The 22,780-nt window shown below is 65.8% G+C and overlaps 1 protein-coding gene across 1 annotated transcript; it reads left to right on the top strand.

Moving 5' to 3' along the window:
- Positions 1–6,084: 6,084 nt before the first annotated feature.
- ONECUT3 (one cut homeobox 3) lies at positions 6,085–22,780 on the top strand (the record flags this gene model as incomplete). The annotated part of the gene is made up of 2 exons (XM_080797244.1): positions 6,085–7,267; positions 22,491–22,780. 2 exons carry the CDS (start codon positions 6,085–6,087, stop codon positions 22,778–22,780), a joined length of 1,473 nt encoding a protein of 490 aa, XP_080653370.1.

The raw sequence follows: 22,780 nt of genomic DNA, 5'->3' as shown, positions 1-22,780 counted from the left end.
CTTGCAGAAGCCACAATGGGGAGGGGGCAGGCAGCGGACCTGGGGCTCTGCCGGGTGCATGACTCCCCAGGGGAATCTGGGACCCCCCCCCACCTCCTGGGCTGGAAGGAGTGAGGTAGCTGCGGGTTGAAGGGAGAATGACCTCCTCCCCTCAGGGGGCCGCACCTGCCAGGCTCAGGAGTAAACTGTTCTGCCCCCCCCACCGCGCCCCCTCGTGGCATGAGGTCAGGTTCATTCTCTCCCCACCGCAGCTCTCATGAGCTCCATTTGTGCCAACCGAGTGTGGAAGGAGCTGCTCTCAAGGCTGCCCGGCCCTCTTCCGCTTGGCCTCCCCTGGCTGGCATTCAAGGCTTGGTCCTGACACCACCCCCCACTCTGCTCCCTCTTTATCTCATTGACTCATTCAACAAATACTTCCTTAATGAAGGAAACCTGGCCTGTGAGGAACCTGGGGACGGGTAAGGCCAAGCTCCCAGCCCCAGCCCCAGTCCCAGCCCCAGCCACTTCCCCAGATCCCAAGGGGGCTTTCATTCCTTGACTCACCTGCCTGATGGAACTCCTACACACCCCACAAAACCCAGCGTCAAAGTCCTCCAGCTGGGAAGGCTGCTGCGCTCCCCCCAGTCCTTACTCAGAAGGAAGGAGGGCCCTGTCGTCTGCCCCCCTCCCCAAGCCCAGGAGATACACAGGGAGGGTGGGGAAGGACCTCGGCTCCCCGAGGGTCCGCACTGCCAGGTCTGCTCACATCCAGGGAGCCGCCCAGTTCCCTGCGACCAGCTTGGACTTGTAGGTTCTGCCTGGTGGGTGTGCACCCCCGGGGCCCCAGTCTCAACTTCCCAGGATCCCTCCGAGAGGGGCCCCCCAACACCCAGGGAGGCAGCAAGGGTGTTGGGGGCAGCCAGCCCTGCGGGGATGGTGGTGCGGAGTCCCTGCCTCCCCCTACTTCCTGGCCAAGCGGAAAGGTGCCATGTGTTCAGATAAATGGCGCGTTAATGGGGCGCCAGGCCAGGGCGAGGCTCTGGAACCGGATGCCGCCCCAGGTTACCTGGGGCGGAGGCCCCCCGACCCTCCCGGAGCAGGAGGGGCGTAGTGCTCACTCCCGGCGGGGCCTCGTCTCCGCGTCTGGAAGGTGGGCACTCCCCCAGGCCCGGCCTCCCGGCCTCCGCGTGGCCACCGGGGCGGGGGCGGGGGCGGGCGTGGGGGGGTGGTGTCTGAGGCCGCGTACTCCCGGGGTGTCGAAGCCGGCCTGCTGGGGCTCCGCAGAGCCAGCGCCACGACCCCGGACAAGGCGACTCCTGAAAGCGACCCGAGGGCGGCCCAGCCGCAGCCCGGCCTGGGCCCCCTCCAGCCCCCAGCCTCCGCCAACCCACCCGCCGCGCCCGCCCGCCCCGGCTCCGGGACCCGCGCACCCCTTTCGGCAAGGCTGAGAGCGTCGTGGATTAAATAGACATACATATTTACATTTTTAATTGTTGAAGGAACCTCCCTTCCGGGAAGAACCAAAGGGCGCTGGGGGCTGCGGGGGGCGGGGGTCTCACTCAGGGGCCGAGGGCCGGAAATTGGCTGCGGCGGGGGCGCGTGGGCCTCTCTGGAGCCGCGCGCGCGACGCGGGTTTCGTTGGGACGGGGAAGTCCTCGGCCGGCGGAGCCCGGGCGCCAAGCGGTCGGCGGAGCCGGGCGGTGGGGCGTCCTCCGGCTCCCCAGCCCTCCCCCAGCCCTCCCCGTGCCCTCCCCTCATCCTCCTGGAGGCCTCGACCGGCGTTGTGCGGGCCTGGCCTCAGTTTCCCCGACTGCTCACTGCTGGGCAGACCCGCAGACTCCTCTCTAGCTCATGAAGAAGGAGGGGCGATCTCGACAGACCCGAGAGGAGAGGGCTCGGGGCCTGCCGGGGCGGGGGGCGCGCTCGCGGCCCGGCCTCCTCTCGCTGCGCCTCCAACGGGGCCTCACCCGACCCACAAGGGAGGCGCCCAGGCTCAGCCCCCCGCCGGGCCGGGGATCCGCGCGGCGGTGGCTGCCCTCGGAGGAAGGAGAGCGGGCAGACCTCAGGCGCTCTGGGATCCCTCAGCCCCTGCGGGTCACTCTCCAGATGGGGAAACCGAGGCGGAGACGCAGACGGAGACGGAGGTCCGGGCGCCCTGCGGCTCCTCCGCGTCCGGGCCTCGACCGCCCACCCCAGAGTATAGTGTGATGCTGTGGGGGGAGGGAGTCCCTCCTCTAGCTGTGTTCTTGTAACTCCCGCCGGCGGAGGCCGGGCGGCGGGGGAGGGGACGAGGACCCGGGCCCCAGGGACACACACACGCCCCTGCGCCCCGAGAACGCCCAGCCCGGGTGCCCCCGCGCAAACAGGAGCGGTGTTTGCCGAGAGCGCGACGGGCGATGCGGCCCAGGAGCGATGAGGATTCGATGGAGCCGCGCGCTGCGGCGGGGGCAGCGGGGCCGGGGCGGGCGCGGGGATCGATCGAGCGCAGCTGTCGCGGACACGCCCGCGGGAGCATCCACCCCGGGGGCCAGCGCCCTCGGGCGCCGCCGATCGCGGGCGAGAAGCTCGGGACGTCCAGCCCGCCAGGGGCGAAGCCCCAACGTCGTGGCGCCCCAGGGCCGGCCCTCGGAATGTCCCCGCGCCCAGTGTCCGAAATTGGAACCTCCCCGCGCCGCGCACACAGCCCCTCCAGGACCCCCCGCCAGGCCTGAAAAGCCCAGCACCCTCCCCCCAAAATCTAAATAAAGTCCAATGACCCCGCCCCGAACGAAGGCGCCAAAGTCCGGCGGGAGGGCGCCGGCCTACAGGTGCGCGCCGACCAGGAGTTGGGGGCGCCGGCAGGTTTGCGGGAGTGGAACTGGGGGCGGGCACCGATGACAGGCTCGGGTGCGGCTGGAGGGGGATATTCATCGCCTCTATTTATTAAAACCTTACTCTAATAAAAACAGGGGTGCGCAGCGACCGGTGACCTCCATTTCCGTGGGGACAAATCGAACCGCAAAATCATCCTTGGACCACGGAGGGACCTAGGGGAACCTCTGCAAGGGAAAACCTTGGGTACATCCCCCCCCCCATTTGTAGCCGCGATGCTGAGCCGGAACCAGAGGAGAGGAGGTGGACGGCACTTGATTACTGGGGAGTTTTGAGCTTGGGAGGGGGGTGCGGTTGGAGCCGCAGACAGGGCTGGGCTCTCCGGGTGGGGAGGAGGTCCGAACTGGGCACAGAGAGGGTGGCCGTCGGCTGGGGGGCAGCCCAGCGCGCGCACACGCGGGGTCCCAGAGTCGATCTCCAATTTTCCTGGGTGGGCGGATACTGAGAGCTTCCACGACGTGGCCAAGGTCTGGGTAGGAGCGAGAAAGGGGGTCTCCCTGCCCCCATCCGGCCCGCCCCTCCCCCGCCGCAATTTGCCTAATGACCCAAGATCGATCAGGGCCCGAGCCACCCGCCTGCCCCGTAGCCGGCTCAATTCTATTTTACTAATTACTAAAAGGCCGCTGGTGGGGGACGCCGGTTCAGGGGTTCCAGGGGGCCTCCTCCCTCCCTTGATGCCGGCAAATTTTTGTTCTGTCTCCCCGGAGGAGCGCAGCCTCTGTGGGGAGCGAGATCCCTGTTCCCCGAGGGAGTCCAAGTCCAGGCCAGCGTGAAGGAGGCGGAGGGTTGCCTGCACCGGGGCCGCCGGCCCTGCCCCTGCCCATGCGGAGTCCTGGTGCTCGGGGTGTCCGGAGGCCGCAGAGCCAAGGGGGCTCAGTCTCCAAGCCTCTGGCTGGCGTCTTTTCTTTCAAAATGGACGCTTTCTTCGTTACAAAAGCCACACATGCTTGTTATAAAAAAAGCAGTGATAATCGAGCTGGAGAAGAGACATAAAGAAGGAAGCAAAAGGTTGCATGGTCAGGCCCCCCATGGAGCGTCCCTGGGTGCGCGTGGGGGGGGGGTCCTTCCGTCCACCTTTGTTTCCCCACCCTGACTCCTCCACCCGGCTGGTCTGCCCTCCTTGGGCCTGGGATGTGATCATTTTATGGAGGCTGATTGATTTTTAGATCCCACGATTATTTTTAATTATCTGTGATTGTTGGAGGGTAGGACTGGGGGGCTCGGGCTGGGGCTCAGCCCTGTGGAACCTGGCTCCTGGACTCAATCTGCATGGGGTAGGGGGACGTTAAGTTGTCTGGACCTGTTCCTCTCCCCTCTCTGTCTTCCCACCCGGAAGATGGGTGTGCTAATATGTAACCTGGAATCCCACAGAAACCCCAGAATGGAAAAGCCCATGGACTTGGACCCCAGGCCACGCTAGCGCTTGCACAACGCGGGGGAACCAAGGGCAAGCCGGGCCATGTTGCTCTCTACCTCGGGCCTGAGGCACATGGAGAATGGTGGCTTGACACCCGCTCAGGGCAGGATGAGGAAAGAGTGTGCCTGGTAAACAGTAGGTGGCTACTAAATGCTGAGTCCTAAGCACAAAGCACTGACAGGTCCCCTTCAGCCCTATCCCACCCCAGGACGTGAATCAGGCCATCCCACTTCTGATCCCTGCAATCTGGGTCCCAGTCACCCAGACCCCCCAACTCCCTTACACTTAGAGACTGCACCCCTCCCTCTCCCACGATGGTGGTCAGGAAAGCCCTCTCCTCCCCATCCCGGAAGGGAAAATAGACACAGAAAGGGCTCTGCATTGGGGGGGGGGGGACAAGCTCAGCAGCTGGTCCACATCCACAGGGGGAGGGGTGGGGGAGGGGGGCCAGCGGTTGCCCTGGGTGGGGGGCTCCCTGTTGGGGTGTTCTTTCCCCTGGCAGCTTACAACCCACGTCCTCCCCGCCAAGATGGGAGTGCCTGGCTGGGGGGGGGGGCTTGGCAGAGGCCTCACTAGCTCCCCCCCACCCTGCAGAGTCTGCCCTGTGTGGCAGATGATCTGGGGAAGGAGGAAGGGGGGGGTCAATTTTGGGATTCCGTCCCCCACTCTGGCCTCGAGACAGGGGTGCCCTTTGGGGTCTGGCCTGGTCACAGGGATGCATCTTACCCCAGCAGAGGGACCATGGAAGGGGACTTCTCTCTGAGCGTGGGAGGCTCCCTGTTCCTCCGGGTTCCCAGGGGTCCCTGGGCCTCAAGGGTCTCCAGGGGGTGAGGAAAAGGAGCGCCTTCACCCCCACACCCAAAAGAGAAAACCTGGCGTTGGAAGCTGGGGCTTCTTAAGAAGCCGAGAGGACACGTCCTCTGCCCACGGGCTCTGGAAGAGGACGCAGACCCTTTAAGGGTCACCCCCCAAGCTGCTCCCACACTGGGGATGGAGGAAACTAGAAGAACTTGGAAGTGGAAGGTGTCTCTGGCACCCCTGAGGACAGGTGCTCCACTGTGCAGCTGGGCAAACTGAGGCCCAGAGCCTGAACCTGGAAGCAGATCCGGACATGCAAACAGGCAGGGACCCAGCCCCAGGACCCCGCTTTTCAGCACCAGGCCCCCCAGAGAGGTGAGAAGGGGTCTGTGGCTCCGGGGAGAGTGTTCGGACGGGGAACCCGAGCCTGCAGGGGCCCTGCCTTCTGGGGTGCGTGTGCTGGGGGGAGACGACAGGTGGATGGCCCCCACCCGGCCACATTCCTATGGGCTCCCTGGAGACGGACTGGGGGGCGTCAGGCAGGAGGGTAACCTTCCTGACCCTCTGGGGAGAGACACAGAAAAAGAGAGGCAGAGATGAGGGCCCCAGTCCACCTCGGGGGAGTCTGCCCTAGGAACCCCGCGTGTTGTGCCCGGCGCACGGCTGGCCCCGGGAGGCGCGGGCGGGCGCAGAGGCAGGGGAATCCCAGAAGCCCGAGTCCGGCCCACTCCGGCCAGCCGGGCGCTCGAGGGGGCCGGAGCGGGCGGAGAGCGAGGCGGCGGGAGGCGGCGGCCAGGGGAGCGGGTGGGCGGGGGTGCTGACGTCAGACCCGGGCCCGGGCGCCGGCGGCCGCTCCCCCGCCACATCCTGGTGGCCGCGCTCGCAGCCGGGCCGGGCGGTGCGCCGCGCAGCCGGGCAGCCTCGCGCGCAGCCACCGGGGAGCGGGCGGGGGCCATGCGGCGGCCTTGAGCGCGCCGGGCCGGCGCCGAGGAGCGCGCGCGGCAGGCGAGCGGCCGAGCATGGAGCTGAGCCTGGAGAGCCTGGGGGGCCTGCACGGCGTGGCCCATGCGCAGGCGGGCGAGCTGCTGAGCCCGGGCCACGCGCGCTCGGCGGCGGCGCAGCACCGCGGCCTGGTGGCGCCCGGGCGCCCGGGCCTGGTGGCCGGCATGGCGAGCCTCCTGGACGGCGGCGGCGGCGGCGGGGGCGCCGGGGGCGCGGGCGGCACGGGCGGCGCGAGCGGCGGCGCCGACTTCCGCGGGGAGCTGGCGGGCCCGCTCCACCCGGCCATGGGCATGGCCTGCGAGGCGCCCGGCCTGGGCGGCACCTACACGACGCTCACGCCCCTGCAGCACCTGCCGCCTCTCGCGGCCGTGGCCGACAAGTTCCACCAGCACGCGGCGGCCGCGGCGGTGGCCGGGGCGCACGGCGGCCACCCCCACGCCCACCCGCACCCGGCGGCCGCGCCGCCCCCGCCGCCCCCGCCGCAGCGCCTGGCGGCCAGCGTGAGCGGCAGCTTCACCCTCATGCGCGACGAGCGCGCGGCGCTCGCCTCCGTGGGCCACCTCTACGGGCCCTACGGCAAGGAGCTGCCCACCATGGGGTCCCCGCTGTCGCCTCTGCCCAACGCGCTGCCGCCCGCCCTGCACGGCGCCCCGCAGCCCCCGCCGCCGCCGCCGCCGCTGGCCGCCTACGGCGCGCCGGGCCACCTGGCCGGGGACAAGCTGCTGCCGCCCGCCGCCTTCGAACCGCACGCCGCGCTGCTGGGGCGCGCCGAGGACGCGCTGGCTCGCGGGCTGCCCGGAGGCGGCGGCGGCGGCGGCGGCGGCGGCGGCGCGGGCGGCGGGGGCACCGCGGGGCTGCTGGCGCCGCTGGGCGGGCTGGCGGCCGCCGGGGCGCACGGGTCCCACGCGGGCGGCGGCGGCCCGGGCGCGGGAGGCGGCGGCCCCGGGGCGGGCGCGGCGGCCGAGGAGATCAACACCAAGGAGGTGGCGCAGCGCATCACGGCCGAGCTGAAGCGCTACAGCATCCCGCAGGCCATTTTCGCGCAGCGCATCCTGTGCCGCTCCCAGGGCACGCTCTCCGACCTCCTGCGCAACCCCAAACCGTGGAGCAAACTCAAGTCCGGCCGGGAGACCTTCCGCAGGATGTGGAAGTGGCTGCAGGAACCCGAGTTCCAGCGCATGTCGGCGCTGCGCCTCGCAGGTAGGAGCGCGGCGCGCAGCGGTGAGCCCAGGGCTCCGGCTCGGGGCTCCTCGGCACCCGGCCGGGCGGCCGCGGGGCACCCCAGCCCCTTCTCAGGTCGGGGCCGTGCGCCTGGCCGGCCGGCTCAGAACTCCCTGGCGGGAGGCTGGACCGTGATCTGTGCCCTGGCCCGTTTGTACTGTCGCCAAAAGGGAGAGAGGGATCGTGCTGCCTTCCGCCCACCCCCAGCAGCCCACCCGGCCCCTTTGGGAACGGGAAGGGGTCCCTGGTTCCTTTCATACTGTGGGGAGGATCCCCAAAGCAGCCTGCAAGGTCGCTCATTGTGTGCGTGGTGTGGGGGGGGGGATGCTGTGCCCCAGATGCGCCGCTGCTGTCCCCTCCGGGAGCCACTCCCCTCCTTCGGAGGAGCCTCTGGCTGCGCTCCCAGCTCCCGGCAGAGAGCCCCGACCGTGCACCGGGCGCGGGGGCTGAGGCAGCCAGGGCCGGCCTGAGCTCAGCCCTCGGCCCCAGAGCGCGCTTCTTTGTAGCTCGGCCTCAGCGATCGATAGCCCCCTCCCCCTCTCCGGCCGCTGGCAAAGGTCACCGGAGAACAGGCGGGGGAGGGGCGGCCCCGGGGACCCTCGCCCGTGCGGCCCGGAGGCCTTCACACCCTGCACGGCTGCTTCTGGCTCGGGCGCGCGCCCTCCTGTGGGCCTGGCTTCTCCGTTTTGTGTCTCCCTCATCTCTGCCTCCGTCTGTCGGGACAGACCGCTGTCTGTTTACCCTTCGCTCGCTCTGGTTCTGCTCCTGCTCCTGTCCTTTCTTCTACTCTCCGGTGCTCTCTCCGGCTCGCTCTCTCTCTCTCTCTCTCAGGCTGACTCTCAGCCCCAGGCCCCCTGGGGACCGCGCTCCCTTCCCCCCCTCCCCGCCGACAACAGCTGGGTCCACACCTGCCCCCAGCAAGGCCGCCCGGCCAGGCCCCCCTCTCCTGGGTGCCTGTAGGGTGCAGGAGAGCCCCTGCCGCTGTCCCCACAATGGGCCTGACCTGGAGGGGGGTGTCTCTCCCTGGCCGCAGGGGGAGGGGGCTGCGGCTGCCCCAGCCGTGGGGACAATAGCCGGCTCAGTGGCCGGATCGATCGCTTCTCTGTGCACAGGGGCGAGAGGAGCCGCAGTGCCGCCCCTCAAACCGGGCGCCCCCGGCGAGTGGGGAGGCAGGGACGGACCAGAGCCCGGAGTCCACCCAGGGAGCGGGAGACTGGGCAGAAAGACCACCGCCGAAGGGCGCAGGCGGGTCTGTGCTTGCTCCTCCCTCCCCTGGGCGCGCTGGACAACCAGGGGGCAGCCTGCGCTCACACGTGGCCTCAGTTTCCCCCGTGTGCCGTGGAGGTGACCAGCGGAGCCTCCTATAGGCTTCCTAGAGTCTCCACTTCAGGGAACGGAAAATAAATTCCCCCTCCTACGTGGCAGCTGACCCAGGGTGACAAGCTAGAAATGGCGTTAGGAACCTAAACTGGGCTTGTGTGAGGGCAAAACCTGTTCTGTCCTGCCCCCGCCACCTGCCAGGACTTGGGTGTGCTCCCAGGGGTCCCTCAGTCATAGCAGCACGCGTGGCCACAGCCTGCTCTGGGCAACATGGGTGACATCAGGGACCGGAACACACACCCCTGTGCTCTGGCCACGGCCATAGCTCGAAGGGGTTGTACACTAAGTGGCACTCTTCGAGACCGGGCGACCGAGTGGCATCTGACCGAGTGGCATCTGGCCACTGCAGCCACCTTCTGCCTCGTGCCCAGTGCAGGTACCGAAGGGGACAGGGTGTCTGACTTGGGCGCACCCCAGAGGACACAGGCCACTTTCCATTTTTCTCACCGTCCTCCCCTTCAGTAACTTCACGGCCCATTCACGCATTCAGCCGCACCTTCATGGGCCCCAGAAGGACAGACCGCGGGCAAGGAGTCCCCAGCTGGGGGCTGCTGCGGGCTGAGTGGGGCCAGCGGACAGGGACGCACTTGGGGCGTCCCTTCTGACCCACCTGCTCCGCGCACCGGGCCGGGCCGCCTCCCGCAACTCGCCGGTGCTCCGGGCCGCGGCTGCACCACGGGGCTGGGCCTGGGAGGTAGAGGCGGCCCGGCCGGCGGCAGGCGAGCGGTAATTAGGCACCGGGCAGCGCAGAGGCCTTTAGTTCCGGTCGCTGCGCAAATGAAAAGCGGTTAAGTGGCGGCAAATCGTAGTGCTTAGGGGGAGGCAACGGGGCGCGTCCCCCTCCCCAACGCTGCGCCCCACACAGTGGCCTGGCGCGCCCCCAGGGTCCCCACTCCCCCCCCCCCGCGCCCCACCCCCGGGCCCGCGGCAGGACTCGCCTCCCGGCCCCTGCTCGCCCCTCGGCGGGCGCTGCGCCCCGGCCCTGTCCGCGCCCTCGCCTGCCTCCGGCCTACCCGCTCGCAGCTCGGGGACTGGCCACCGGGCTGACCGCGGGCGCTGGGGCCGGAGACAGAAGGACACACGCAGAGAGATGGACGCGGAGAAGCAGAGATCGGTGGGGAGGGAGAGAGCGACAAAGCAGAGAGAAGGGAAAGGACAAAAGTGGAGACAGAGAAACGGGCAGAAACAAAGATGGGGACGGAAAGAGAAGCCAAAGCAGAAACAGAGAAAGACAAAGAGAGACAGCGACAGAGAAGGAAAAGCACCGAAAAGAAGAGCCGAGCCACGCCCCGGGCAGCTGAGTGGGGGTCCCCTCAGCCTGGGTCTCCCCCCACCTCTCTCCTTCCCTAGTCCGGGGCTCAGGGGAAAGGGGTGGCGATTTTTTTTCTGTGAAGCACGTGAGGAATCTGGCCGGGCAGACCTCAGGGTCCACCGCATGGCCCTGTGCCTGCCTGTTCTCTGTGCCTCGGTTTACCTATCTGTAAATGACGGAGAGGTGGCAGGAGCCAGGTTCTGGGCCTCACATTCTGAGATTCTGGGACCTGCTAATCCAGGCAAGGCCCGTCCTGCAGCCCCCTACCCCCACCACCACTGGGGGCCTCCGCTTCCCACCCCATTCCAAGGTCCGGGGAGTGTAAGGCTTGCCAGCCGCCTCCTCCTGGAAGCCCCTCTGGCTCGAGCTCAAGCAGGAATTGTGGGAGAGGGACTGGGGGAGGTGAAGGGGGACTCTCAGCTGGGGCGGGGTGGTCGATGAATTCGAATTACCGTCTCTAATTCATCACTGCCGCTGGTCGATAGCTTTGGCCGTCTTCAAATATTGTTTAAATTGCAACTCTGGAGGAAAAGTATTTTTTGTAACTGATCAGAAAATATATATAATTTTAATATCAGGTGGAGGTAGTTGTCCTCCTCCTTGTCTCACTGGTGAGTCCGGTGCCCCAGCCGTGGTGGAGACTAGCATGGGGAAACTGAGGCAAGGAGGGGACCATTTCTGGAGCCAAGATGCTGATGGGGGGGTGGCAGGCCAGGCTGGGGAGTCTGGAAGGGACAGGAATGGACCAGAAAAGGCAAACCAGCCCCTCACCCAGGGGCAGGCCGGCACTGCCTGCCCCCAGCCTCTTCCCCACCCTCAGTCACTATCCTGGGGGGAGGGGCAGCGGGGGGGGGGTCTGAGCGTGAAGGGACCCAGCCCACAAGGTCCAACTGAGTTCCACTGGGAGGGCTGGTGTACAGCTTCCCCAAGGCCCACCCAGGGACCCCTGAACTCCGTAAAAACCTCACTCTGAGCGGCAGGGGGCCCTCGCATCTTACAGATCCCCCCAGGATGTCCCAGCAGGGGACTTGACCACATGGGCCTCACCAGGGCTCCCTCACTCCCTGGTGGGGGGGTGGGAGGTGAGGGTGTGAGTCTCACTTTTCTCATCTGAGAAATGGACCCAGTTAGACGCCCCCTAGTAGGTGCCTGTGGAGGTTTTCGGGTCAACTGCTCCCTATGGAGACCTTCAGGGCACAGTCCCAGACCCTGCACCCTGAGGCCACCTCGCTTAACCACTCCCCCCACGCACCTCTCCTCATCTTCAGGGGGGCCCCCATGGCAGCCCGGGATCTGAGAGATGCCCGGAGAGTGGACAGGGAGTCCGGCGGGCCCCCACAGCGATGCGATGCATGGGGTGAGGCCGACCAGGTCTGGGATTGTGTGTATTCCAGCCCTGTGAGCTCTGCAGACGCTCAGAGCAACCCTGGGTCCCCCCACCCCCAAACCGGGCCCTCCCTCCAAACTGCAAAACCTGACTGGGACAGCCCCAGGACCCTGCCCAGGTTCAGGGATTCTGTGCTGCCGCTGTGCAGACAGGGAGATGGGGAGGGGCAGGCTCTGAGATGGGGAGGGGGCTGGCTGGCTTGGCTCGGCCACCAGGAATGAGAGATGGAATCATCTGGAACGACCATTGAAGCTAGCTGTGATTATTGTGCCCACTTTACAGACCAGCAAGCTGAGACCAAGAGAAAGGAAGGCAATTCCCAAAGCCCCCCCCCCCCACAGTGTGAGACAGAGCCAGCTCCAGCAGGAGGGAGAACAGACTCGGTTTCCCCAGTGAGAAACAGGCTGCCTCGGGGATGGGGGGTGCAGCCCCCGATGGGCTGAGTCTGGAGGGGCTGAAAGGAGGGCTTGAGATGCCTGGGTTCCCAGGGAAGTGGTCCAGCGGGGACGAAGGCTGGAAGAGGCCTCAGGGGACGGAGGCCAAGGACAGGAAGATGTCTCTCAAGGTCATGGCGAGTTCCAGTTATAAGCGGCTTGGACCCTCAGGCAGGTGGGCCGTGGGGCTGGCTGGCAAGGCCTGCTCGTCTCCCCTGGGGCTCCTCTGAGGGTTACAGGATCCTGGGCCCACGTGAGCCCCCCCAGGGAGGGGGTGTGGGGACCAGGCCCCAGCTTCCCGCATCCGACTCAGAGCCACCAGCATCCCTGTCCCTGCTTTCCCTGGACAACCACCTCCTCACTGAAGCTGCCCTCGGGGTCAGCCTGGGCTCAGCATTGGATTTTCAGCCCTCCCTGAGCCCCAAACCCAGCAACCCCTTCCCGTGTGTGTCTGCAAGACAGGGACCGTCACACACACACACACACACACACACACACACACACACACACACCACAATCACAGGTAAGCACATGGACAGGGGCGCACAGTGAGGGGCCAATGCTGGTTTTCCTTTATTCTCAAGTTCCCTTAGCCTAACACCCCAGAACTGGGCGGGCGCTCTCCTCCCTAACTGCTCTCCCGTTCGGTGCTGCTTCTGTCAGCCATCACCACTCTAGTCTGAGTGACCCACCTCTGGTGCCCCTTCCCTCTCCTCCTCCTCCCCACTGGTCTCCCGGCTCCGCTCCCAGCCGGCGCCCTCTCCTTCAAAGCCCTGGGGCGGAGGGCGTCTTACGGTCACTTTGGAGCTCGGCACACCCCTGCTCAGCATCCTGCCTCCGCGTAGCCTGCCTAGATCCTAAGAGGCCGAGGGAGCTTCCTGCCACATCTACAGATGCCCTAGCTCCTGGCTGGTGGCCCCGGCGCACAAAGGACGGGAGGCGGGAAGCCCAGAGCGGCTACGAGGAGCGACGCGCCCCTGCGGCTGGCCTGCGTCTTTGTGTGTAGCAGCAAGCTCAGCTTAACCAGGGGAGCTCAAGCTGGTTTGAATCAAGTTTTTAATTAAATATGGCCCTGATCAATAAGGAAGGCCGCGCTAGCGGGGGAGGGGAGAGGCTAGGCCTAGAGCCAGGGGCTGCCGTGGGACCCCGGGCAGTGTGGGGCAGCTGGGGCCTCAGTTTCCCCTCTGCCAGGTAGGCGTGGGCGTGGGTGGGTTTAGGAAACGGAACCGTCCTGCCCGCGGACTTGTCCCTTGCGGGCAGACGTGGGGAGGCTTAGACCCAACAAGTCACAGATTCGCAGCAGATGGAAACAGGGACAAGGAGATGGGTCCGTGACCGGTGACTGCGGAAGGGACGTGCGGGGGAGCCAAGGCAGGTGCGCCGGGGCCGCGGGTAGTTTCCCTCCGGCTGCACCCGCAGACGCGCACGCGCTCGCGCCAGGACGAGCGGGCGCGGGCTCTGGCCCCGGAAGCCCGTCCGCGGCGTTCGGACCTGGATCTGCCGCGTTGGGGGCCGCGTGCGCCTCGGGGGCGCGGCCGGGAGCCCCCCTCCCCCAGACCCGCGCAGGCGGCCGGGTCACCCGTGCGCCCCCAGCTGGGCCCGCTGGAACTGCTGTCCCGCGGGCCGCTAGTTACTGCCCGACTGCACTCCCCGGTGCTTGGGGTGGAGAGAGGGTCGCGCCCAACCGCGGTGACTGGGGAGCCGGGGCCGCGCTTCTCCGAACGCCAGGCGCATCCGCGCGCGCGAGCGGGGGGGAAGCGTCAGGGCCTCGATTTCCCCCACAAGGCGAGCGCCGCCCGGCATGGCCGTGGAGACCGGCCACGGAGATGTGCCGCACTCCGCACCTCCGTCCTCCGCGGGCGTGGGGATCCCCTAAACTCGAGGGGAGCCGGCAGTGCACGCGCCGTCCGCAGCCTGGCGGGACATGCGGAGACCCCAGGCCCCTGTAGGGCACACGCGCCAGGGCGGCCGGGGAGCCCCGGGGTGTGCGCTCCGGGCCTCGTGGGCGCAGCGCTGGGAGCGCGGACCACCGAGCGCGGGCTCCCCGGGACTGGGGCGGGGGTGCTCCGCGTGAGCCTGGGGGGGGTGGCGGCGGGGGAGGCCCGCGGCCGGCGCTTCGCCCCCTTCCCTGCGCGCGTCCCTTCCCCAGATGCGGACTAGAAGTCCCAGCCCGGTGGGAGCGCAGGGACTGGATAGAGGAACAGGCCCCCAGAAGCAGGGCAGCCCCGACCAAGCCGCCGCTCTCTCGGCCGCCGCCTCGGTAGACGAGGCTGCATTATCATTCCCCGTGGTGGACACATTCGCCTCCTTCCAGATTTAAGGGGAGCAAGACCGCGGCCTCCAGGACCCTCCTTCCTGCCGCCCTGCTTCTGTCCTGCGGAGCCGGCGCAACTTAACTGGGCAGCTACAGCCCTCGTTCCTTCCGTTTTCCTCGTCCTTTTAAAAACAACGTCTCGGGAAGCCTGTTCTGTTTTGCTTCCTTCTCCAGACACCCAGAACATTGCACCTCAGGAAAGAGAATGCCTCCAGGGTCATTTGTGCCGCCTATGGCCGTTTCCCTTTTGCCCTGGCCACCTCCGAGCCAGAGGACAGTCAAGCTGTTCCAGACGGTTCCGGGCCAGCCCCTGACCACCTGCCCGGGAATACCGGGGCGCGAGACCAGAGTTCTGTGAGTTGATCTGTTGATTAGTTTTTCCTCATCACCGAGGTGCTGGGTCACGCCCCCTTTCTGGGTTGGCCTCTCTGTTCTTTTTTTCTTATCGCCGCTTCCTTTCCGGTCATCTTTTTCAAATCCATTTCCAGCTGCTGGCCGCTGTGGCTTCTTAATAGGTTTTTAAAAAGAAACGCTGCGTGCAGGTTGGGGGTGGGTGTGTCCGTGCACCCACTCGGTTTCCCCTGTGTGAGGGTGTCTGCATGGGGGGGTCTCCACGGCCCACAGTCTCGATGGGAGCCACCCCGACACCCCAGTTCCCCACCCCCAGGCACTGCACCCTCCAAATGGAGTCCCGGACAGGGGCCCTGCAGAGACACCCATTTCCCTGCTAAGTCTTTGAAAGGCTCAGAACTAATTTGAAAACATGGCCATTAAGATCCCATCCAGGGGGAGCAGGGGAGAAGGGGGGAGGATGGCCAGACACTGGCTGGGGGAGAGGTGTGCGGGGCAGACTGGGGAGGGGAAGGGGAGGAAGGGACGGAGAGTGGACGTGGACAAGCCATGAGGACAGATGAGGAGCCTGCTGAGGCCTCTGAGGTCCTCGCCTGAGGGCAGGGGTCTGGCTGTGCACCTGTCTCCTTGGAGATGACTCCGTGCCCACCATGGGGACCCCCTTTAGGCTCCCCCAGGGGTCCAGGGTATAGATAAAGAGGGTCCATGTATCGATTCCAGGTCCCCTTAGGGACTAGCTGTGTGACCTTGGGCAAGTCACCCACCATCTCTGGCCTGGGAAGGCCACGGGGCAGGCTTCAGGGCAGCTCAGGCCAGTGGGGACAAGCCATCAGGGTGGAGGCATCAGGGCTCCCCACATCTGGGCCTGGGCAGCTGGTGGCTGGGGCGGGACGCGTCGCCAAGGAAACCAGTCATCATCCCAGCCGGAGACCAGGCTCCGTATTGAATGTCTGCTCCACGAAGCCTAAGTTGAGCACAGGAGGTGGCCAAAAGGGGAGGGGACAGTGGCTCCAGCTCCAGCGCGCACACCCCCATCCTGAGCCCAGGTGCAGGCGAGAGGGCAAGCAGAGCAGCCTAGGTGTTGCCCTGGGCATGGCACAGACAGAGGGACACAGAGGGACAGGAGCCCCCATTGCTGAATTCTGGTGCTGCGGTCCAGCTCCTGTCCCTCCCTGTCAAACCCAGCCCTCCCCGCTTTGGCTCATTCCTCTTGCCCTCGGGGCGTCACTAGACCCCTCCTCCCCATCCAAGACCTGGGCTAGATAGCCAGGCCCACCCTGCACACCTAGCTCTGTCCCCGCTGGAGCATCCTAGATGGGCTCCCAGCTGCCCCTCCCAGCGCGCCCCCCCCCCCGCACACGTGCCACCTCCACCCCTCCCTGCTCCAAGCCCAGTCAGTCCCCGCTTGACCCGTCTCAGACAGCAGAGCGTGGCTGGCCAGTGAGGTCGCCCTGCCCCCAGCTGTCCCCAGCAGCACCTGGCCCACAGCAGCTGCTCATGAAAGCGTGAAGCAAGCCTGGAGGAAGGGACCGGCCCAGGGCCCCGCCCGGGCGCTCCTTCAGAGCTCCGGACTCCAAAGGCAACTGGGTGCTCCAGCCCCTGCCCCGGGGCTCCCTCCTGCTGACGGACAGGGACCTCGGGGTCCTCGGGGTCCCCGGGGTCCCTGTGCTCACCTGATAAAGCAGGAAACCAGTGTGCACAGAGTGTGTGCGCAAGATCCCAAGCCAAGACCCTGCGTCCGCACGGACGGGGCAGGCAGCCAGGAGCCATCCTGAGGGTCTGCATGGTCCCCGGGCCACATCCCACCTGCTCAGACGCAGTGAGCCTGGGGGAGGGGGCGCTGGGCACACTTCTGCTGCCCCCAGCCTCATCACATCACACCCCCAGGTTTTCATGCCGCTTCCCCCGACATACACCTGTCATGCCGAGGTCTGCCGGCCCCTGGGCCTTCCTGCACACCCTCTGGGCTCTCCCCTCCTCACCCCTCCAGACACCCGTGCCACTGCCCACAGCCCAGCCCTTCGCATGCGCATGGATGACTCTTGCTGGGGTGGTGGGATGTCCCGGTTACTTGCCTCAATCACACATCACCCTCCACCCCGCCGGGTGTTTGTGGTGGCTCCACGTGGACACCCCGATAGGATGAGGGGGACAGGAAGATGCCCGCACGGGCAGCCCACTGGAGCGGCCCCGCCCCGCCCCCAGGCACCTGCTCCTGCCCGGTTCTGTGGCCCAGACACAGTGTACCTCTGGGAGAGGGTGTGGGAGGAGAGAGGAGAAGGAGCAGTGGGGGGGGAAGGAAGGAGAGGAGGAGATAGAAGGGGAGGAGGGGGAGGAGCAGGGAGGGGGAGGGGGGCGGGAAGGGGAGGAGGGGGAGGAAAGAGAGGAGGAAGAGTGCGGCCATCAGGCGACACTGGGGGGACAGGCGCGACCCGCCCCCTCCCACGGACCTGATTCTCTTCCGTCCGCTGAGGGGTGGGCGAGGCCCCTGCCGCTCCCTGACCTCAGGTGGGCGCAGGCTGCTGGGGGTGCTCCGGGGGTCCCGCTCCCCTGAGCGGCCCACCAGGCCAGTGGCTGGCTGCGTCTCCCTGGGCGAGCCCGGGCTGAACCCCCTTCCTGCCCCCACCCCCCCAGGAGGGCGGGGAGGCCTGCCAGTCACGGGACCGACCGGACCCACGGACGATCGCTGCCGGCCGGCTGTCCCCCGCGGCCCACCCCGCGCTGGCAGCCGAGGGAACTCAGGCTCAGGCTTGAGCCCTCGAGGTCAGGACTGGGGGCCCCCGGGGAGCGAGCCAGGCTCCTCTGGGGTGAAGAGAAGGGCTTCCTGGGGCGGGTCACCGCTGCGGGGCCTTGAGAGATGGGGAGGACTTCTCGGGCGGGGACAGTGTCTCCATCTGTGCCTCTCCGGAAGATTCTGGGAGAGACGCAGAGGCCTGAGGCCGGACCTGAGGTGAGGGTGGGGACGTCATGGCCATGGCCGCGCGACCCCCTCCATGGGCTTCAACACCTCATCTCCGCCCCACCCCCACCGTGACATTCGAGACTTTTCTGGCTCAATCCCTTCCCGGTAGCTGGGAAGGCCCGGACCACGCGAGGGTTTCCATCTGGAGCCTGAGGCACCCCCGTGCACCTCCGCCCCTCCTGCCTGGAGCCCTGCCCGGGGCTGGGGCCGGCCAGCTGGCCGGGGCCCTTCTTGGCTCACTTGCCGGTGCCCGTCAGGGGCTTGGCCCTGGGAGAGGGCCCCTCGTCTCCTCCGGAGCACCTGGGATCTTATCCCCGGGCCTCTGGGAACCCCCCAGGACCCAGCGCCAGACCCTCTTCATCCCCGGACTCCAAAAAGAGTGAGAGCGGCGGGAGGGGTGGGACTCTAGTTGTTCAAAGTTCAGAGCATCTCAGAGTCAGTGGGGTTTTGTTTCTTTGTTTTTAGATTCTGTTTACTTGTCGGAGAGAGCGCAAGCAGGGGAGGGGCAGGCAGAGGAGAGGGACAGGCAGACTCCCTGCTGGGCTCATCCCAACACCCGGGGATCGTGACTGTGCCAAAGGCAGACTCTCCACCTACGGAGTCCCCCGGCATCCCAGAGTCAGTGGTTTTCAGTCCCTGGAGGCCTAGAGGGCGAACCCAAACCCACAGCCGGCGGGGCCCCTGGATAGAGCGGTCACTGTAATGCTCCGCCAAAATAAAGAAAAGGGGGCAGCGTCCCAGTTTTGCAAACGAGGAGCCTGAGGGCCTGTTGGGGAACTGACTTGCCCCTGGCCCCCCACGCTTGTCTGGCAGCTCCCCCAGGGGCCACGGCAACCGTGGTGGGTGGCGAGGGTCTGTGTCTGGGGCCACTCCCCGCCCCCCAACCACAGGCTGGGAGCCCCTGGTGAGGGACACAGGGTCCCTATGAGCTGGGCACATAGGAGGTGGCCCTGCGGCGGGGCCCCCCGGTGTGGACCCGGTTACCAGAGGAGGTGCTGGGTGCGGGCGAAGCCAACAGGAGGCCGGACGGGGGAGGCCATAGAGAGAGGCCATATGGCGTGATGGCGGGGAGGTGGGGACGGCGGTGGTGGTGGTGGTGTGGCGAGGGGTGCACAGGCGGCGGAGGTGGCGGTGAGGGTGGTGGTGACGGGGCAGAAGTGATACTGATGGAGGAGGCCGTGTTGGTGGAAGGGGTGTGGGGGGCCGAGAAGGAGATGGAGGCAGAAGACAAGCGATGCAGGGGGAGGCCACGGGGAGGAGGCGATGGGGGGCGATGTTGGTGGAAGGGGTGCGGGTGGTGCGGAGGCCGTGCAGGCGGAGGTGATGGCGGAGGAGGGGATGGCGGTGGGAGCCACGGGGCAGTCCGCAGTGGAGGTCTTCCTGGAAGAGGTGGCCACCTCGTGGCATCGCCGTAGGAGGCTGGTGGCTGGCACTGTGGGTGAGTCCAGGCTTCCCCTCCAGGCGCTCTCCCAGCCCCGCTCTGGGTCAGTCCCTGTCTCCCGGCCTGGGCTTTCACTTGTGTAAAGGGGCTCGTACCCACAGCCTGTCCTCCTCTCCGGCTGCCCAGGAGACACAAAGAGGGCAGCGCTGGGCCAGTGGGAGTGAGCTTGGGCACCAGACAGGATGCTCTTGAGGGGAAGGTGGCCATGCTGATGGGGGGGGATTTGGGCCGCCCCCCCCACTGGCACTCACACCCCTGAGCCTCCAGGCTGGGCTCGGGGGGGCCGTGGGGGATGGAAGCCAGGACAAAAGCTGTTCTGGTAAACAGCTCTGACGGGGCCCAGATCGATTGGGGCTGTGAGGAGCTGTGATTAGATTGAACACGGGGAAGTGGGGAGAGAGGAGCCTCTTTTTGCTGTGATCGACAAAACACCAAGTTTTTTCATGACTCTGCTTGGCCTGGCCCCTCCCCCAGCCCCTGCCTCTGGGGCCCCCATTAGGCTCTGATTGGAGAAGGGGAAGCAGTGGGGGAGAGGGGAACCTGGTCTTCACTCCCTCCCGTTCTGGCCCGGTGCTGTGGCTCTCGTCCTGGCCCCTGCTGGACTTGGGCAAGAGGCTTACACTCTCTGAGTGAACGCGGACAACCCCCGCCCTATGGGGTCGTCCTAAAGATGAACGGATAAGAGACACGCAAGGCTCTTGTGAGCTTGCTTTCTTTTCTTCTTTTTACATAAGCTTTACGCCCAGCGTGGGTCTTGAACTCAGGACCCCGAGGTGGAGAGTTCCTGCAGCCAGGCGTCCCTCTGGTATCTTGGTCCCCACTGTAGATGTGCGATGAATTCGGGAGCAAACGGCTGAGCGAGTGAAGGAACAAGGGGGATGAGTAAATCAGCCAAAGAAGATGACAGCTGCGGGGCCAGCAGGGCCTCTTCTGAAATTCAAAGCCCAGGCCTGAGTCTTGCCGCCCACCCGGGACTGGATGCTGGGGACTCAGCTCTCTCTTTGAAAGAATGGGGGGCCTCGGCCCTTCCCTGACCCTCACAGGGTGGCCAGGTTCCACAGAGATGGGAGGCCAGGCCCATTCCTCGCATTCCCTTCCAGCGTCTCTCAAAGCAGACAAAATACGAGCTCGAGCTCCCGTCCTTGTCCCCTCTTCTGTACACAAAGGGCTCCCTGGAGCACTGCTCCCTGCCAGGTCGCCTCGCCGTCTTTCCATCTGCCCACCACACCCTCCCCTCCGTCGGCTTCTCGGTATCGGACGAACACGGTCTTTTGGCTAAACCCGTGTTCGGCATTACATTATCACGCTTTCGGGGAACGCTGCCCACCTCCGAGTCACACAGAGCGCTAGGACCGCGTTTTTCTTTCTTGTACAACTGTTTGTTTTTCTGGGAGTTAGTAGTTGCCGATCACTAGTGCTCCCCACACTCCCCAACAAAATGTGAACAGACTCACCAGGACTTTCCACACATGTTAGGTCATGTCCCCTTGCCACTTGGCTTGGTGCTGGGTGGGGCTGACCTGCGGGTCCGGTCCGGTCGGGTCCCAGTGCCTCTGATCCTGGTCTTCTAGGCTCCGCCCTCCCCATCATCTGGAGGACCCTCTCCTTTTCCCAGAAGGAAATCACACTTCGTGAACGCCACACTTTCCTTTTTTAATTTGCCTCCTCATTTTGGTGAAACACATCCTCCAGGAGTTTTCTGAGAAAGGGTGCCCACAAGTCAACTTTTGGAGACTTTCATCCGTCCGACTCGGTGTTCAGGCCACGCTCCTGCTTGATGCCCGGCGGGCACGCAATTCCAGCTGAACAGAATCTCCCTCGGAAGTTTGAAGACATTGTTTCACTGCCTCCTAGTTTTTGAGAAGCCAAAGCCGCTAGGACTCTTAGACCCTCCCAGGACGTCTGGCTTTCATCTCTGGGAACTTTTACTTTCCTCTCTTTATTCTGCGTCTCAGAAATCTCACACGGACGAGCCTCAGGGAATGTCTTTTTTCACCCACTCGGCTGCATGTCATAGGCTGTTAAGCCAGACTCTCGTGTCCTTCAAACATGGATTTTTTTTTCATTATTTACTTGGGAATCTCTTCCTCTAGTTTTCAATCACTTCTGAATCAGATGACAGGCCCGCCCAGTCCACACTTTATTGTCACCTTTCTCTCATCTCCCATCTCAGCGCCTGCCTCGTCCTAGTCCTATTGCCGGGGATACTCGCTTAATGCTGTGTCCAGTCCTTACGCTGATCCGGTCCAGCGATTGTCTGTGTAATTCTAAGAGCATCGTCTTCCCTTTTCATCGTCCTGCTCATTGCACCGGATCCTGTTCTTGTTTCGTGGATACAGCACTAGTGTCCCCCTCCGAGAGTGTCTATTACAGCTTTGCCTGCTTTGTCCATTTCTTCCCTCTCTTCCTACCAACTTTCGCACTTGTCCCTCTCCCTCTCTCCCTCTCCCTCCTCCCCCCCTCCCCACACCTCCCTTCTTTATCTCCTGTCAATCCCCCTCTCCTCTCTCTCTCTCTCATTAGAGGCTTTTCTAAACTGTCCAGTAATCTCCAAATATCACCCTTATTTACTCATAAAACCTGAAAGAGCCCTGAAACACTGTGTGTGTCAGGTCAGGGGGAGACAGGGGGTGAAGTGGGGTGTCGGTCCTCCCCTCCCGGGAGAACCCCTTGTCCCTGAGAAATGAGCCACAGCACAGGCAACATGAATCTATTTCTGCAGACCTGTGTGGACATCGATCTGGCACGTCATCTGGCTCAGACTCTTCTGGAACCAAAAAGAGCCAGTTTGGTGTGTGGTCCCAGTGGGTCACCAGGGCTGGGAGCAGGGCTCTGCTGGTGTAGCTCACAGCACCAGCGACTTGTGGGGGTGACAGACTAGCTGGGCCAGGAGGAGTTGGGGTGGGGAAGCATGGGAGAGTGGGCTCTCCACCTCCTGCAGCCCCTGACGAGTCCCTGGCGGGGAAACTGAGACTGGAGGGAGGTGGCCAGTGCTGGCCGGGGAATTCATCTTTCCCACCCACTGGCCCCACTGTCTCCAGGGCAGGGTCCACTCTGGAGCTGGGGCCCTGTGGAGCAGCCTGGGGTCCCTCCCGGTGCCCTGAGGTGCTGCCAGCTCCCCTTTGCCAGCCACCGCCAGCTGGGGGCATTGGGGCAGCCTCCTGCGGCCTTCTCCCCGCTCCCAGTGCAAGGTGGGGGCGGGTGGGTCCCGCATCCGCCCAGCTTAGATCCTCCCGGCTCCAGGGGATCCCTTGGGCAAGTGTGGGCCTCAGCCTCCCGGGCTGGAGGTGGGGCTGGAGGGGCCTGGGTCTCAGAGTCGCATCAGCCTCACGACACAGGGTCCCTAAGCGGGTCAGGCCTGCCCGACAGCCCGGGGAAGGAGGCGCGGAGGGGGGCTGGTTCCCGGGGTGGCTCACATCCCCCAGTCGTTCCCAGCTTCTCCCACCCGGTCTACCCCGAGCCACAGAACTCGCGCGCCCTTTCCCGCAGCATCCGGGGGACCGCGAGACGCGCCCGCGGGGCGCCGGGGGCCCTGGGGGCGGGCCGGGGAGGGGCTGCCGCCCGCGGAGCGGTGCTCACGCCGCGCCCCGTCTTTGTCTCCCGTCCGTGTGCCGGCCGCAGCGTGCAAGCGCAAGGAGCAGGAGCAGCAGAAGGAGCGCGCGCTGCAGCCCAAGAAGCAGCGCCTGGTGTTCACCGACCTGCAGCGGCGCACGCTCATCGCCATCTTCAAGGAGAACAAGCGGCCGTCCAAGGAGATGCAGGTCACCATCTCGCAGCAGCTGGGCCTGGAGCTCAACACCGTCAGCAACTTCTTCATGAACGCGCGGCGCCGCTGCGTGAACCGCTGGGCCGAGGAGCCGGGCGCCGCCCCCGCGGGCCCCGCCGCCGCCGCCACCTTCTCCAAGGCCTGA

This window comes from Martes martes, assembly GCF_963455335.1.
Source record: "Martes martes genome assembly, chromosome: 1".
In the NCBI taxonomy this organism is placed as follows: Eukaryota; Metazoa; Chordata; class Mammalia; order Carnivora; family Mustelidae; genus Martes; species Martes martes.
This window is presented reverse-complemented; position numbering and strand designations above follow the sequence as displayed.